At 34.4% G+C, this 18,529-nt stretch overlaps 1 protein-coding gene and 1 long non-coding RNA gene across 2 annotated transcripts; both read right to left on the reverse strand.

Moving 5' to 3' along the window:
• Positions 1–4,105: 4,105 nt before the first annotated feature.
• LOC140063524 (uncharacterized) lies at positions 4,106–8,507 on the reverse strand. Its single transcript, XR_011847628.1, has 3 exons — positions 8,424–8,507; positions 5,074–5,133; positions 4,106–4,346 (listed from the first exon to the last, which is right to left on the reverse strand). It is a non-coding gene; the product is annotated as an uncharacterized lncRNA (long non-coding RNA).
• A 5,020-nt stretch (positions 8,508–13,527) lies between these two features.
• LOC140063523 (chitotriosidase-1-like) lies at positions 13,528–17,943 on the reverse strand. Its single transcript, XM_072109876.1, has 3 exons — positions 17,923–17,943; positions 14,473–14,532; positions 13,528–13,837 (listed from the first exon to the last, which is right to left on the reverse strand). The coding sequence occupies exons 2-3, from the start codon at positions 14,516–14,518 to the stop codon at positions 13,650–13,652; spliced, it is 234 nt and encodes a 77-aa protein (XP_071965977.1). The 5' UTR covers positions 14,519–14,532; positions 17,923–17,943; the 3' UTR covers positions 13,528–13,649.
• Between the last annotated feature and the right edge of the window lie 586 nt (positions 17,944–18,529).

Genomic DNA, 18,529 nt, shown 5'->3' on the forward strand with positions numbered 1-18,529 from the left:
TCCGGGGGTAGTTGACCGGAGGGTAGTTGTCGAAGGGGTAGGTGTCCTAGAACCAGTTGTCCTAGTGGGTAGTTGTCCTGGGGGTAATTGCTCGGGTGGTAGTTATCCTAGGTTAACCACCCGGACAACTAACCCCCTAGAGCAACTACCACCCGGACAATTACCCTAGGATAACTACCACCCGGGCAATTACCCCCAGGACAACTACCCACTAGGACAACTAGCACCATCCAGACAACTACCACCCGGACAACTACCCCCCTAGGGCAAATACCACCCGGACAACTACCCCCCCCCCCCCTTAGGGCAACTACCACCCGGACAATTACCATAGGTTAACTACCACCCGGACAATTACCCCTAGGACAACTACCCACTAGGACAACTACCACCCGGACAACTACCCCCTAGGACAACTACCACCCGGACAACTACCCGCCTAGGGCAACTACCACCCGGACAACTACCCCCCTAGGGCAACTACCACCCGGACAATTATCCCTAGGACAACTACCCACTAGGACAACTACTACACAGACAACTACCACCCGGACAACTACCCCGCTAAGGCAACTACCACCCGGACAATTACCATAGAATAACTACCACCCGGACAATTACTCCCCGGACAACTACCCACTAGGACAACTACCACCCGGACAACTACCCCCCTAGGGCAACTACCACCCGGACAACTACCCGCCTAGGGCAACTACCACCCGGACAACTACCCCCCTAGGGCAACTACCACCCGGACAATTATCCCTAGGACAACTACCCACTAGGACAACTACTACCCAGACAACTACCACCCGGACAACTACCCGCCTAAGGCAACTACCACCCAGACAACTACCCCCCTAGGGCAACTACCACCCGGACAATTATCCCTAGGACAACTACTACCCAGACAACTACCACCCGGACAACTACCCCCCTAGAGCAACTACCACCCGGACAATTACCATAGAATAACTACCACTCGGACAATTACCCCTAGGACAACTACCCACTAGGACAACTACCACCCGGACAACTACCAACCGGACAACTACCCTCCTAGGGCAACTACCACCCGGACAACTACCCTAGGATAACTACCCACTAAGATAACTACCCCCTAGGACAACTACTACTCAGACAACTACTCCAAGGATAACTACCCACTAGGACAACTACCCCCTAGGACAACTACAGTAGGCCTTCCACCAGGACAATTACCACCTAGGATAACTACACCCCTAGGACAACTACCACCTGGACCACTAGCACTACCCTATCCACAACAACAACAGGGGCTGTGAGATGGACAAGTACAACAAGTAAAACAAATACACCGATATAAAGGTGTCATTTTCCGATAAAGATTATTATATTATTGATTGATTGATTATTTGATACCTTTATTTTAGAATAAACATTCCATATATAATACATCTACAAAAACAACAATAATACAAAACGAAAATCACACTAAAATATGATTTTCTTCCATTAGTGAAGAGATTTGAAGATCGTTCGTATTAGTTCGTATTACACTAACAAGATTATTTTCGATATTCAAAACTCTTATTCTAAAGCCACAGACGCACTGTGCGTCGTACATGCTCGTAAAAAAAGAAGGTATTCTCCTCGTAGAAAAGATGTTACTAGCACTACAGTGCTTAGGTAAGCCTATCAACATTCTCAATGAGTTGTAAAAGAACAGTGTGTTACACCCGAACCTAATATAACGGCAGTACAGATCAATACAAAAAGACCTGAAAAAATTTATTTAACTGTCTCATTACATCTACTGAAACGAGTGTTACCTCGAATGCAAAGAGCTCAGCGATACTGGCGATTAATGTCATCAGAATCATCTAAATTGTTACGTAAATATAGGTAAGTGAGTCATTGACGTAAGATAATATATTATTATTTAGTATGATATGAGATACCACAAAAAAAAGTCAAAGGTGTAACATAGTACGAATGAAAAACGCAATTAATTAAAAATATATTGTCGGTCCCCCTGAAAAAAATTATTATTATTGTTTTAATATGCCATTTTAATGTCACATAATAGTTATTCAATTATTTCACGAAAGTTGGATCGCCAAAAAAAAAACATTTACCCGGAAAACTGTAGACCCTACCTAATCTAACAAAATAGTCAAATTGCCATAAATTGTTTTTGTCTTGAAATTAAATCAATAATTGTGTTCGGTTTTTTTCCATGAAAGAAAACTGCAAAATGGCCATTTCAAAGTCTGGTTTTATATAAATCTTTATTTTTCATGGCTTTTGGGGGACAAAACATCTCATGTACTCTAGTAGCTGAAATATTTGACTCATTAGTAGGCGCATCATAGAGATGCGGCCGGTCGGAGTGAATTGCGGCCGGAGTTATTATGAACGGTCGCTAATTGAAAGTGTTTGAACTAAAGTGATCTATAATTAAGAGGACCAGTACAATTACTTGTTTTTTATCACATGATTAAAAACTATTTTATGCTTTTCTTGTCTTTACTCATACAAAATAATATAACGGTCGCTAATTGGAAGTGTCGTAAAGTGATCTATAATTGGAAGAAGACCAGTACAATTACTTGTTTTTTATCACATGATTAAAAACTATTTATGCTTCTTGTCTTTACTCATACAAAATAATATAACGGTCGCTAATTGGAAGTGTCGTAAAGTGATCTATAATTGGAAGTGTCTTATTAAACTAAAGTGATCTATAATTAGAAGAGGACCAGTACAATTACTTGTTTTTATCACATGATTATAAACTATTTATTCTCCTCATTGTCTTTATTCATGCAAAATAATAAAATGGTCGCTAATTGGAAGTGATCTTTAATTGGAAGAGAACCAGTATAATTGCTTGTTTTTATCACATGATTAATATTATATTATTATTTATTCTTCTTAATTGTCTTTATTCATACCAAAAAAAATGATGGTCGCTAATTGGATGTGTTTTAAACAAAGCGATCTTTGACAAATAAAAACTAAACTTGACATTATTAACAACTAGCAATTATACCCGCCCCAGGGCGGATTTTAAAATTAGTTTAAAGCCTTCTCAGTACATAACACCCGACGCCAGTGAGCGGGGTTGGTGAAATCTGTCCGTAATAGGTTACTTTTCTGTCCATAATAGGTTACTTTCTGTCCATAATAGGGACTAGAGGGCGCTGTTGTTTGTCCATAATAGGTGACTTTCATAATTGGCTGTCCAAAATAGGTGACTTTTTGTCCACAATAGGCGAGTTTATTGGAGTAGTGCGCCATCCATTGTGTTGTAACTGATTTCTCCATGGTTGTCCATAATAGGTGATTTTTTTGGCGTACTCGTACATACGTAGTTTATTTCGCGAGTAGAAGTAGGCCTAATACTAATTTGCTTTCTGTTCAGACTTCGAGGCTACCTAGGAGGCCTAATTAGTATATAAATATTTAAGGCTTTCTAGCCTACTAGGCCTAGCTAGGCTAGTCCTGTTAGTTAGGCTACCTCTATAGGCCTACTAGTACTACTAGCCTAGGCCTAGTCCAATTGTTATTGTCCACTAATAATAATGAAATGTTAAATTTATTCAGCAACAAATAATTTAATTTGAACTTCATTTTAGGTTTGACAGTACGGACAGACATTACGCAACTTACCATACTATTGCAAGTTTAAATAAATCACCAAACCCACACGTTCTTTTACAAAAATAAAAAATACCCCATAATACTCTAATAATAATATTGATAAAGTTTTATTTTTTTAAGATAATGAAAATGTAAACTGTTATTTTTATAAAGGCATTGGTGTTTCAATGTAATTGTTGTATTTTTTTTTCTTTGGACTTATTTTGTTTTGTTAACAGTAATAATAAAAATCAATTTAATATTGAAAAAGACATCACAGTTCAGCACTTCATTTCGTCATTTTAGGTCCTCCCCTATTTCAAAATTCTGGATCCACATAGCTCAATGACAAACGATCCCAGTCAAAAGTGTATCAACAGCAGCACATCTCATCCATTTATTATATTGTTTAATTAAATGAATCAATTTTAATGTTTAATAATAAGAAATACGACAACACCTTTGTTCTGTATTCAGAACAGTTTATTCAAAATCTAAATCACATTTAAAAAATACTGAATTATATTAATTTTAAAAGTGTAAAAACATGGTTAAACTACAATTTAAAAAATAGCAAGGATAAATAAAATGCACCATAATTATTATGTTTATTACTATAATTATTGATCGATGATTATGATCAAAAATAATATGTTGAAGTGATGTACTTTTTCATTTCAGCAGCATACTGTATATGAGCAGAATATCAAACATCTGTATGCCTATAATAAAAAAAAAAGGAAGCATTTAAATACTATAATAATGTTTAAGTATTTTATAATGCAAGTAACTTCAATCTTAGTAATGCTGAGACAAATTTTCATGTTGTATGGTGGGAAACAGTATGGTGGGAAACAGTTATGTTTAAATATTTTATTGCATTTAAAAAAAGATATGTAGGATTGTTTTACTAAATTTAAGTTTATACCAGTTGTTAGAGTCAATTATTACCATACTCACTATATGAAAACTGATATTAAATGTTTTAAAGACAAATGCTTTATTGAATGAATGCTTTAATAATATAACATTCAATTAAATTTTGAAATATTTTCTGCATGAATTTGTTAGTGGATTTATCTATTCTTTTTACTGTGATTGTAATGTTTATAATGAATGGAAAAAAAAATATCTACTTTTAATTTCTTAGCAATTCAAATGAATAGAATATTTCAAATCAGAATGTTAAAAATTAATTTTCATGTATTGTCAGTTTTTCTACTACGGTACTGATAAAATTCAGTTTGTCTCTCTGAAAATGTTTGACTAAATTGTATCCTTCTTTTCCGAAGATTACTTTTGCAAACAAATACTTTTTCTAAATAGGCTTCTTCTTGGGATTTTACAGTATCTTGGTCATATTGAAAAATGTCCTAAAAGATGTAGGCCTAGTGGGTTGTATGTAAAGTATTATTCTTCAATTGTAAGTTGGGCCTATCTGTTACTTACCCTAGTTAATGTCCATGCTACTGTACTATAACATTGATCAGAAGATACACTGTACACAATCTTTGATACATGCAAAAAATATGGAAAAATTGAGATTTAAATAGATGACATAATTAATAACACTAGATGGTACGCTCGCTTCGCTCGCGTACCATCTAGGTCGTGCCCACAGATGGTTCTCGAATACATAATAATTTCAGCGTTAAAAAACTGGCGATTTCAAATGTACGTACCGCAGGAAAATAATACATGTCGTTTACAGGAACGAATAAATAGACACTGTGATTTATGTACTCAACTAAAATTAGCACCCTATTACTTCCGAAAGAGAAACTTGTCACAAAATAAGACCAATTGTTTAAGTCAAATTTAAACAAACTTAATTTGTGTTTTGTATGTAACATTAGGGTTGAGGGATGGGGAAGAGGATGGGTGCAAAGAGGAACAATGTTAAAATATATTCTTTATCTATTTAGTAACGAAATATTAATTGCTTTCATGTTTTACAAATAATATACCACTAAACACAGTAAAACATTGCGATGTAATACTTTGTTGAAACTATCACCGTCCTAGTCGATTGAAATAGTACAGCACATGTAACGATACATCACTACGACGTGTATATGTTTATAATATAATGTAAAACAATTTGTGAAAACCACCTCTATTCGGGGAAAATCATAAATTCGATTTAATCGTCAATAAATATTAAATTATCTAACTCAACTTAATTAGTAGGCCTAATGGTTTTCAATTGTTTCTTAGAGCCAATTCATACTTAAGTTGGTTCCTACCCTACCCACCAAAGTTGTTCTGCGTTTAAGGCATGTGATGTACCGTAGGCCTATTCTCTACTGGTTTTACAACGCTACTTATGCCAGTGAGGGAAAGGTGATGATGTGGGTGGTTTAACTGCAATAATAAAGATTTGTACATAATATACGGCGAGTGAAAACGCTAGCTCATTATCCGTTTAAAAAAAAATTATATCCAACCTCTGCAGCACAGATTAAAAACAAAAATGGATCGAATTTCGAGTATACAGTACTGTACTTGCCTTTACGACGCCTGAGGGAATAGACACTTGTGAAACAGAGATTGGAATGTTCCATTCATCGCAAATCAATACATTTGTATAATCGTATATTAAATCTATCAAAATAGTATTTTTTAAGAAAATCGGCCTGTCTTCAACATTATGATGATGTACTCTAACTGTTTAACCAGTTTTCAGCTGTTAAAAACAATGATCGTAGGAGGAGATAGGAAAATGCGAAGCCTCCTCGTATTTTTGTGGCGGGTATTTTTCAAGATGGACATCCATTAGACAGTGTATACCACGATCGGAAAACACCCCTATTTGGGGCAAATCGTTGAACCTAAATTCGTTTTAATCGTCAATAACTAATTACCTAACTCAATTTAATTAGTAAACAGGGTTACATCAGATGGTTAAAATCAGTACCGAAAGTATGAACCAACTTTATATACCATCGAGTAAAAATTCTAGAAATAAACCGAGATTTACCGAATTTTGCCCTTACGTAAATTTATATATAGATACAGTAACAATAGCTCTGGCTCTACTATACTGCCAACCTACTAACTGTCCGAACTGTCTGGATAAGACTCATTTATTCAAAAAATAATAAAAAAAAAACAAAAATTTAAATAGGTCAATCTAGCAATCTAGATGTCTGTGATTTGAAGACAAACTACCAATAGGTCTAGTAGACTAGGCTAGTAGTAGCTGATTTCGGTCTTCAAAGTATAGTAGTGGGCGGTGGTGGCAGTGGTATTAGTAAAAGACTGTATAGTGACTAGTCCGTCAGACCTGACCTGCAGTTAGGCAGTATAGTTACGAGTAGGCCTAGGCCCTCGTCTGTAAAATATTCATATTAAAAAAATAAAATAATAAAAAAACAGATGAAGATAGGCCTAGTTGTTTGTAGTAGGAAACCTATCTACCTAATATGAGCCCATGTCATTTGTATTCCTCCCCTGCTGTAAGGTAGGCCTAGAAAAAAAAAAGCTCACATTTCATTAGTGGACAATAACAAATGGACTCCAGCTAAGCTAGTAGGCCTAGTACTAGTAGTACTAGGCCTGACTGAGGTAGCCTAACTAAAACAGGACTAGCCTAGGCTAGGCCTAGAGGCTAGAGAGACTTAAATAATTATACTAATTAGTACGGTGGCCTATAAGTGTCACGGCAACTTTCAAAAAATATCACGGCAATTTTTTCAAAAAAAGCCACGGCAATTTGAAAAAAGCCACGGCAATTTGAAAAAAGCCACGGCAATTTGAAAAAAGCCACGGCAAATTAAAAATAAAACATCACGGCAAATTAAAAATAAAACATCGCGGCAATTTAACAAAAATACCAGGGCAACTTAAAGATGAAACACCACGGCAAATTAGTATTGAAACACCACGGCAAATTAATAGTGAAACACCACGGCAAATTACAGAATGCCACGGCGGAAGTGAGTTACCACGGCGGAAGTGAAACCTTTGGAATCTTCGATTTTTTCTGAGGTAAGTAATTATTTGTGCATTGATGTAAATATTATATTAATTTATTTAACTGCAGCAGTTTACGTGTTTATTGCACTCTTCTTGAACTTTCTAGGCCGGGCTAGACCATAGGCCTTATTACAAGGTAGGCCTAGGCCCTATAACATTCTACAATGTTTTAATATATTTACAGTAATCTGTTTTATATAACAAGTTGTTTTTACAGTAGACCTAGCTACTACTGTAGGCCTAAGGCCTAGGGCTAGTAGTAGGCATAGCTAGGCCTAGTGCAATAAACACATAAATGCTGCAGTTAAATATAATAAATTAATATAATAATATTTACTTCAATGCACAAATAATTACTTAAACTACCTCAGAAAAAAATCGAAGATTCCAAAGGTTTCACTTCCGCCGTGGTAACTCACTTCCGCCGTGGCATTCTGTAATTTGCCGTGGTGTTTCATTACTAATTTGCCGTGGTGTTTCAATACTAATTTGCCGTGGTGTTTCATTTTTAAGTTGCCGTGGTATTTTTGTTAAATTGCCGCGATGTTTTATTTTTAATTTGCCGTGATGTTTTATTTTTAATTTGCCGTGGCTTTTTTCAAATTGCCGTGGCTTTTTTTGAAAGTTGCCGTGATATTTTTTGAAAGTTGCCGTGACACTTATAGGCCACCGTAAATTAGGCCTAGGCCTCCTACTATCTAGGCCTAGGTAGCCTCGAAGTCTGAAGAGAAAGCAAATTAGTATTAACTAATAATACTATTACTTCTACTCGCGAAATAAACTACGTATGTATGTACGATCGAGTACGCCAACAAAATCACCTATTATGGACAACACAATGGATGGCGCACTACTCCAATAAACTCGCCTATTGTGGACAAAAAGTCGCCTATTTTGGACAGCCAATTATGAAAGTTACCTATTATGGACAAACAACAGCGCCCTCTAGTCCCTATTATGGACAGAAAATCCCCTATTATGGACAGAAAAGTAACCTATTATGGACAGATTTCACCAACCCTATTGTACAAATCTGCTGCAATTTCCACCATCCGGGTTAAATTATATCTTTCTATATTTGGAAATTGTTACTCCTAATATGGAAGATTATTCCCGCCACAAAATTTTGGTATAAATAGCCCAGGAAATGAAGACAGAGCTTATCGAAGAAAAAAGTGCAGATGGAGGTGTTTGTTGAGGTAGGCTACATGATTTATTTGTTTGGTTTCGTAGGGAATCCGGCACTTTTCTCATCAGCACGGAACCTTTATAAAAACTTAGTGGTTGGTTATTAGGTTATTAATCTATCTTTTCTGAAAGTTTAAGCTTGGTTCAGCTTGTGGGACGGATTCAATATCCGTTCAAAGCTGGGGATATATTCTAAGCAGACTCCATCTTGGATTCGTATGTTTAGTACAGGCCGTGTGGTTGAGTAATTTCAATCCTTCAAAATCACTATGTGCAATCCGTTTTTAAATCAGTTAATATACCAAAATATGTTATTAGTAGCTTTATTATTTTGAATTTGATGCTAGTTTGGTAAATATTGCAATATAATTGTAGATTATTTGGTTGTAAAAAAATGTACCCAACTTGTATTATCTAGGCCTAGACTAGGCCTAGCCCATTTGACGGAAACCCAGTGCTATTTGTAGAGGGATAGAGAGGGCCGCAGGCTAGTTTTTAGTGGCATATCGCCGACTTATTATAATCAATGTGAAGCCATATTATGTTTAAAATGTTGAATCTATATCCACTGAATTATGGATATATATCGTCGGATATTTAAAGAAAGTCCTAGGCCTAGGCCTAGACCTTTTAATTTATTTAATTAATTTAGGACTATATTACGGGAAATTCTTTTGCCAAAGAAAAGAAAATATGTTGTGGCTGTTGGAGGTTTGTAAATATATAATGACAATAATGTAGCCTAGGCTAGGAAGGACTGTAGGTAGGATTAGGTAATTTGGATGGTCGTACATAGGATGATATTTAGGTTGAAATTTTCAGACCGTTTATATATACAGTATAGTAGTGATCATGGCGACAACATTTAGGATGACTAAAGTTGACATTAAAATTATTTAACTATGAATAGCTCATTATTGGTGTTTTTTTTCTTTCAGGTTTCTAAGAATAAACTATCCGACTTGTGATTCATCTTGTGCTACAAAAACAATCCTATTTTGATATTTGTAAATTGATGTACGTAACAGATGTCTTTAAAAATAAAAAAAAAATAAAAATGTTTATTATCGTGATGATTTAACTCAAATATTGACATATATAACTTGATATTTTAGCCTGAGCAAGATAGTTTGATAGGCATATTTTACTTCGATGTAAACAAGATATTACATGTTATACTGTATGTAAAATACTTTTGTGTAAATAAAATTATTTAATGGTGGTTAATTTATTAACTTGTTAATTTGTTTGTTAGTTATGATGGTATATTATTAATTATTTAGTTAGTAACCAAAGTGGAGTGGATTCGTGGCAGTTGCAACTTGACTGTAATATGCATATATATAATATGTACTTCTTCTTGGATAAAGTTATAAGGAAAATAAGCAATAATAAAAATTAAATATTTATTTTGCCATAAAGAAAGCAAAAACTAAACATACAGTACTATATGTACAGTAATACCATGGACCTATAGGTAGGAATTTGTTGGAAAACAAGTTTTTCCAACATCTTGCACATCACCGACGTAAGAGACACTGGACGATAATTAAGTAAGTTACTTTTGTCACCCTTTTTGAATACAGGAACAACATTTGCACGCTTCCACAAAGTAAGAATTTTACCACATAACAGCGAATGATTAAAAAAATGTGTGATAGCCGGAATAATTACCGGACAAGCGAGTTTAAGCATCCGAACACTCACACCATTAGGACCAGAAGCTTTATTAGCTGCGAAGTTTTTGATAACAGATTCCACCTGACAACGTGAAACATGAAAACCGGCAAGAGATGGAATGTCCAAAGTTGGTGAAGCGAGACTCACATAATTAGGGGAGTCACTAAAAGAACTCACAAACAACTTGTTAAACTCGTTGGCGATTTGAGTAGGGTGTCTTATGGTATTGCCTTTAACCACAAAGGAGTCAATGAGTTGAGATGACTTTCGCTTGCTTTTTATAAAAGACCAAAATGACTTCCAGTTATCTTTCTTTCTAAACAGATTGGTAATGAAGTCACTGTATGCTTTCTTAGACGCGTTGCGTACTTTATTTCGTATACATTTGTATTTATTCCAAGCCAAAGTACTGCTTAATCTACGAGCTTTTTTAAACAGAGCCCGTTTCTCAAGAATAAGTCTATAAACCACAGGCAATATCCAGGGTTTGGCTTTTTTACGGGAGCGACGAACTGGAATACTATCATTGACACAAGCTAGAAGGAAATCCGAAAACTGATCCCATGCCACATTGATGTCAGTGAAATCAATTAACTCCCATGGAGTCAACGAAATTAGGCTCTGATAATGTTCAACGTCTGCTTTATGATACTGATAATTTCACGGACCACGTTGGGAAGTTTTCCAGGAGATCCGCGAATTCTAAACGTTACCATGTGATGGTCAGAATTGGCAAGACCTGCATCAATTTTTACTTCACACAATCGATCCGGACGGGAAGTAAATATAAGATCAATTATTGTATTAGAACTAAAATCATTCGATGATCGAGTTACGTCAAAAACTAGCTGATCAATACACATAGCATCTGCTAAAGACTTTAGGTTAGTTTTTAAGTTCTGTAATAGGATTTAGGTTTGTCTAAATGATCTAAAACAGGATGTTAGAAAGAAATCAGAGCGTCGTCAACACCTAGCTACTCCTGACCTTTTTTAAAAATCAGATAATACTAATACGTACATTACATATAGTTACCAATCTGAGAGATTTGAAGACGGATTGTATTTTGCGTTTAATGCGAACGTCAACTGTTTTATACTTTTAAAATATACCGATTAATTCGAATGCATTTTTCTCTCAAATAGTGATAAAAACTGATCACGCATATACTTCTGCTAAATGTGTGACAAATACATACATGTGTTCAAAATGCGTGTTTCATTAAAAATCACTTTAAATTGCGAGACCGTCCCGCACGATGCGAGACGCTTGGTAACTGCATTAATTTGTTTTTAAAAAATACTTTTTATTTCAACTTCATTTTACATTGAATATACCACTTTTCGTCATTGTTAAACATTACTATTAAAAATGTTCTACATGAAGTATACTCTCCGTGACAAACACATGCATCTGTATGCATAATTTAATTATCCCATAGCGTTGGTTTTGGGTAAATTGAATCACCAGATGGTTATCAATGTATATTGTTTACTTCACTAACAAGTTCAATGTATTCTATTCCTTTAAAGTTTATTAGTCGCGTGGAAGCGACTCTATAGTTCACTATGTCGGTCGGTCGGTCTGTCGGTCTGTCGGTCTGTCTGTCGGTCCGGTATCACTATGCGTTTTATCGCTTTCTGACCTTATCTTGATATCAGTTTAATCTAGCTAAGTCAATTTTTTACAGTATATTCCTTATGGCCAGGAATCGATGTGGTTATGTTTTCAAGGTGCGCAATAAAAAATTACGCGGTCTACGCACGATTTAACGAAATCACGTTTGTAATCATATCTTCACAACCATGAATCACAATTAAATAAAATTTGGTACTCATAAATTTCAGGTCATAAATCATCATATGGTAATACAATTACGTGCGTAGTGCATGTAACGCATGCGTACGCGTGCTTAAAATTTTCAAATTTTATTTTCGATGAAATAAGAGTACGTTTCAGTCAATTTTAAGCGTTTACAAAATTTCCATGAGTGCGCAGATTTTTGCGCGCGCACTGCATGTTAAAATGTTATTGCGCACTCTTTTTGCCCGATTTCTGTTTTCTTGACTTACTTTTCAACTCGAAATTACGTTATACGAGCACGTCAAAAGTGACAGGCTACGCACGTGTAAATTAAAAAAATATAACTGTTTTTAAACATTTCAACATTTTTAAACATGTTCAGTAATTTCGGTCAGTTGGTAGGTTGGTCGGTCGGTCGGTAAACACTAAGCACGCGACTGCAGCCATCTATATGGCCTTGTTAATTGCCCATTGAGATATTTCAGCGCGTCTGATTGGCTACATCCTTCAACACATGCTATCTATATATACATTTACGTGAGTGAAGAATTCGGTAAATCGTTGGTTGGTTCGTACTTTCGGTACTGATTTTAACCACCTGATGTAACCCTGTTTACTAATTAAATTGAGTTAGATAATTAGTTATTGACGTAAAACGAATTTAGGTTCAATGAGTTGCCCCAAATAGTGGTGTTTCCCTATCGTGGTATACACTGTCTAATGGATGTCCATCTTGAAAAATACCCGCACACTATAATACGAGGATGCTTCGCATTTACCTATCCTTCTACGATAATTATTTTAATAGCTGAAAACCGGCGACCTAGATGGTTATAGTTATATAAAATAATAGTAGCTTCGAAAGTCACTTTGTTTTGTTTACTTCTGACATAAATTGTATATTACGCGTCGACAACCAGTCAGTACATTTCAAATTTACTTTATTATGTTTTAATTCAACATTTTCCTTGCTAAATTTCATGTAGAATTGCATTTTGTGTTTTGTTTATTTTGCATACCGTAACGTAGCTGGATTGAAAGGAGTTGCATGGGACGGAGGACAAAGTTTGTGTGTCATGGCAAGGCGAGGTCAGGGTCCTGTTAGATTGCCTTGGTCGTATACAACTCCTCTTTGATTCTTTCTTACGTCTCTATCACGATGCATCAATTTCAGAGAAATATGCAAAAGAAGAGTTTGAATATACCTTTCATTAACATGAATGATGAATGATTATAATAACAACCTTTGCTCACCGTAATATTTATTTCATATATTCTTGAAAATTATATTAAATTTTCTATCAGACAAAAGCATTCAACTTATCAAACAACAGCAACATTGTTGGTAATTATGCCTTAAAATTCATATTTCCATTTTAGGAACAACCTGGAACGTTGTATGCATGATCACACACACCAATGTTAGGATTGAACACAGTACCCGGTGCACAAGATCTGTGCCACATCCTACCACCATTACATTCATAATAGTATGAACAATCGTGTGAATCGGCGAATAAACCGTCTTGTTCACATTTGAAAGAATCACCATCTCCTCCACCATCTAGAAAACGAAATCAACATTAACCAATCAATATTAGGAAACTGAGACATCAGCTGGTTTCAGGGTGTTTAATCGTTGTGAGTGGCCTCATCACCCAATATTCCAAGGCCAATACAATGTAAGATTAATCTATTGCCTTTAATATGTTTTCATTCATTTTTAAATGAATTTAATAATTTGTTTTCTCTGATTTTTTGTTATGTTTATGCGGCACTTTTTCGTCCATTTTTCTAAATTATCTCTTGCCATTATTGTTTTTGTTACTTTTTGTCTTTTGGACGTAAATACATGTTTTTTTAACTGAATTGAATACATCATGGACGAAAAAAATAAATAAATCATTTCCTCCATGGCATAAGATACGATAAGATAATAAGATTTATAGAGCGCACATATATCCACAAAGTGCTCATAAACTTACTTTGCTGATCATCTTGCAACCTGATTTTATACATTTGTTTATAGGAAAGTAAAATTTCATTTTTTCCTGATTTTTTAAAATGTTAACATCATTCGATTCACTCGTCGACGCATGGAATTTCGATTTCTACCACTCCATATTTCCGAAACTGGAAGTCAAAATGTGTCTTCCCTCTCATATTTAATTTACTTTGATTGCTTTAAACTTAACTTACCCGCAAAGGTGAAGCAGAGAACTGCAACAAAAATGAACGCCCTCATCTCGGTAAATATACCTATAAAAAAGAAAACATCCACATGCATCGTTTACAGTAAATGAAATATAGGTTTAGAAATACAGTTTAACGAATTGTATAACGGCAGGAGATACAAATAATGACACTAAAACATAGGACATCACGTTGACGCGCTTGTGTGTTTTCCTAGGCGGTGTAAAAGAGTTACAAAACTAAAAACCTACACACAATCATAAAGAAAGTTATACCAGGGAAGAGTTAAATTACAATGTAATTTAACTCTTCCCTGATTATACTTTATTTTTATTTTATTTTATTTTATTCAATTTCCAGGTAACATACAAAAATCATAAACAAGGTACGGCATCATTCAACAAAACAGAACAAAAGTACTATCAGCACCTGCGGGTAACCAAAAGTGGATCAGTTCAAAAGAACTGCACTGTCGAGTGGCTTTCCCAACTAATAGTACGAAAAACGCAATAGACATAAAAATACAGTGATAGTCTAGATGAATTCGATATCAGTACCTGGTGATCGATTCTCAAAGTTAATATTGTTGTTCGAATGTTGTTTTTAATGCCCTTTTTATATACTTTGATAAGTATGCGTTTACATAATCATATCGAGGCATCGCGCAACATATGTTGTTATTGGTTTTTTGTGGGAAAACCACCACACCACCCAAAATTGTGTCTTCACGCAGAGATGTGTATTTTCTGTGGATTAATGTTAAGCTTCAATACTAATGGATCGTGGGATGCAAACCTGAACAAAGATTTTCTTTTTATAAACTTGTATTCAAGTATGTAATCTTCATATTGTTCCATTGTAAAAGTTGTGATTTTTTTTTTAAGATCTTAATTTAAGATTAGGATCTTAAGGCTACAAGAAATAAACTTTTCTCTGTAAGATCGCTGCAAACTATTATAAGTAAGAGAGTTTGTACGTTTGTTTGTGTGTTTGTTTGTTTGTGTGTTTGTGTGCTTGTTTGTTTGCTTCTTTGTTCGTTGTTACATAACCTTACATATGGGGTATCAAAATGACCGCAATTGTACCGGGAAACTACATTTGAACATCATCCGCCATTTAGGATCCAAATTAGAGGGGCCAAAATATGGTCAAAATGACCCACTTTTCCCCACTATCGATGTTTGTTCGTTATAAAAATGTCTGTTTATGCACGTAACCATATAACATATGACCGCAATTGTACCGGGAAGTTTTTTAACTACATTTAAAAAATTCCATGAATCCGGGTTTTTTTTTTAAGGGGGAGGGGGGTGGGTGGGGAGCTGACTGGGAGATGGAGATACTGGAATTAGGAGGTGATAGAAGTACAACATAGGCCTAATTAGAATTGTAGGTTTGGTAATTGTGGCGGGATAGGGAGAGGAGAAAGTTCATCATCTCTATCTATAAAAACGAAAAGACTAATCCACAACATTATATAGCAGGGAAAATGCTGTAATCTCACTATTCCTTGATTAATTCATTCACATTTATTCAGTAATATATTTACATTATATAAAATATTGCAGAACAAAGTTTATTTCCTGTAGTCGTAAGATCCTTTGAAAAAAAGAAATATCACTAAGAAAATCATAAAATAGGCCTAAAGTTGAGGAAGAAAACAAAAAGTATAAAAGTAAATAATATATCGAGATAGCAAAAACATATGGTGACGATACAATCTACCCACAGTTAGAAACTATTTGCTAATGGCAATATGGAATATAGGAATTCGTGGTAGATTATAATATTATGAGTAGCTTGTACGACAATGCCAAGGTGCAAGTAAGATTTGGTGACATTGAAAGACAGTCTTTTGATATAAGAAGGTGTTAAGCAAGGGTGTGTCCTTTCCCCAACCCTGTTTTGCATAATAATGAATGAACTCACTAAATTATTACGAGAACACGCGTTAGGTGTGCGCATACACGATATCTGCATGGGTAGTCTTTTTTGGGCCGACGATATCGTATTTTTAGCAGATAGCGAAAAAGAACTCAATAAAATGTTAGATTTAGTATCCTTATTTGCTAAAAAATGAAAATTTAATTTTAATAGTGAAAAGTCAAATGTTTTGATAATAGGCCAGAATTTGAATAGTGAAAAACTTTGGAAATTGGGGGATACTTTTATATCTGAAGTTGAAACATATAAGTATCTTATACATTTCTAGAAATCTAAGACAATTTCTACATCAATCAAGTTATCAAAAAGGGTAATAGGATCATTGCGTACATTAAATCTATTATAGATAGACTCAATAATTTTGATCGTGTTGTATATGGAGATATCCTTTGGAGAAGTATCGGCCTTCTGACTATTAACTATGCTTGTGCTGTATGTGTTAATACAAATACTAAAGACATACAAAGGATTGAGTCTCTTCAATTACAAATGGCGCGAACAATTCTTAAAGCGAGTAGAAGCACTGCAAAAGAGGCACTTTATGGCGATCTAGGTTGGCAACCAATTAAAGTAACTCAGGATATTTTTAAATCAAAATATATGAAAGAAGAAATGTTATGTGTATGGAAATGAATCGTTGGCCAAAACTTATATTGTACAGGTACTGATATTGATATAAACTGGGTCAAGACATTTGAAAATACAATTAAACAACCGTATTCTACTATTTGGAAACAAGAAGTAGTAAGAAAATCATCTTTGCTTTATTACTCTTTGATAAAAGAGTCACCTGGCCTAGAACCTTACCTATTGGATAAAACAAATTTTTATGGCTCAAGTTTAAAATTTAAACTTCGTTCAAACACTTTACCACTTGGAAAAATTACAAATAAGTGGAACATTGATAATCTAAATGATAAGTGTAAGGTTTGTGGGTCAGGTGAAGAAGATGTTATTTGTAGTAAGTTACATTGTATTAGAATTGAAGAATTGCAAACACTTCAACGTAATCGTATTGCAATAAATTGTGTAGATACTTGAGTTAATTTTATTTCTGGTGACCTATCTATTAAGGTTCAATATGTCCTAGGAAGCACGTTATTTCATAAAAATAACTCTCACGACATTTATACTGTGTTTGACAGTTATTGTAAAATGTACACAAGCCGTGCTTGGAAACTAAGAAATGCAATTTGTATTACAACTTTGAACTATTTTATTTTTTAAAAAGTGTTTTCTTTTCCATTGCTGTTGCAAAATTAGTAGTTGTATTAGTCTAGTTTTAGTTTGAAAATAAGTTTTGTAATAGCGTCGAGTCAAATTTTATGTCGTTATCTCAAATATGTTTTATTTTAGTTTCAGTTTGTATTTTCCTTTGTTATATTAAATTTTGTAATTGGTATGATTGGTATTGGTATTGGTATTGGTATCTACGTATGTGTGCCACTGTTAAAAAAATGTTGTTTCAAGTAAATATTATTACTATTATTAGTTAAAAAAATAGAGACTTACCTTGATGATAGATTATATTTAATATCAAAGTTGAAATTGATTGCTCTAGTTGTTCTTGAATCTTTATATAGTCTCTGGATACTGTTATCTCCACGAGACATCGACATCAATGTTGGCTATCCCTTCCTGATTTTGTGGAAAACCAACACACCTTCTAAAGGATAGTCAGTTCAATTATGATGCGTTCACATTTCGAGAATGGTCGATATTGTTCGTTTTTATTTCACAATGCATCAAACTTAATATTTTTACAGAATAATTCAAAGTATTAAATAAAAAAAATGCAAAGCCTGGAAAAGACCAAATAAGCTCAATATTAGAGCTTTAAGCCTGGTTTCACCAGTACAAAATACACTAATAAATGTATCAAATACAATAAACAATAATTAAATATTAAATAAAGTAGTAGAAATAATAATATATATATATATATATATATATATAGATTTAATACACAATTACGAATTACGCTAAAGGACAACACAAACACAACAAAAGGAAAAACGTAAAGGGTATATGTACTATCATATATATTTGCAGGAGGTTAGAAAAAATAACTTTAATGAAAAAGTTTTATTAATGCGATCTGTATTGTGATAAAAGGAAT

This window comes from Antedon mediterranea, chromosome 1 (assembly GCF_964355755.1).
Source record: "Antedon mediterranea chromosome 1, ecAntMedi1.1, whole genome shotgun sequence".
Classification (NCBI taxonomy): domain Eukaryota; kingdom Metazoa; phylum Echinodermata; class Crinoidea; order Comatulida; family Antedonidae; genus Antedon; species Antedon mediterranea.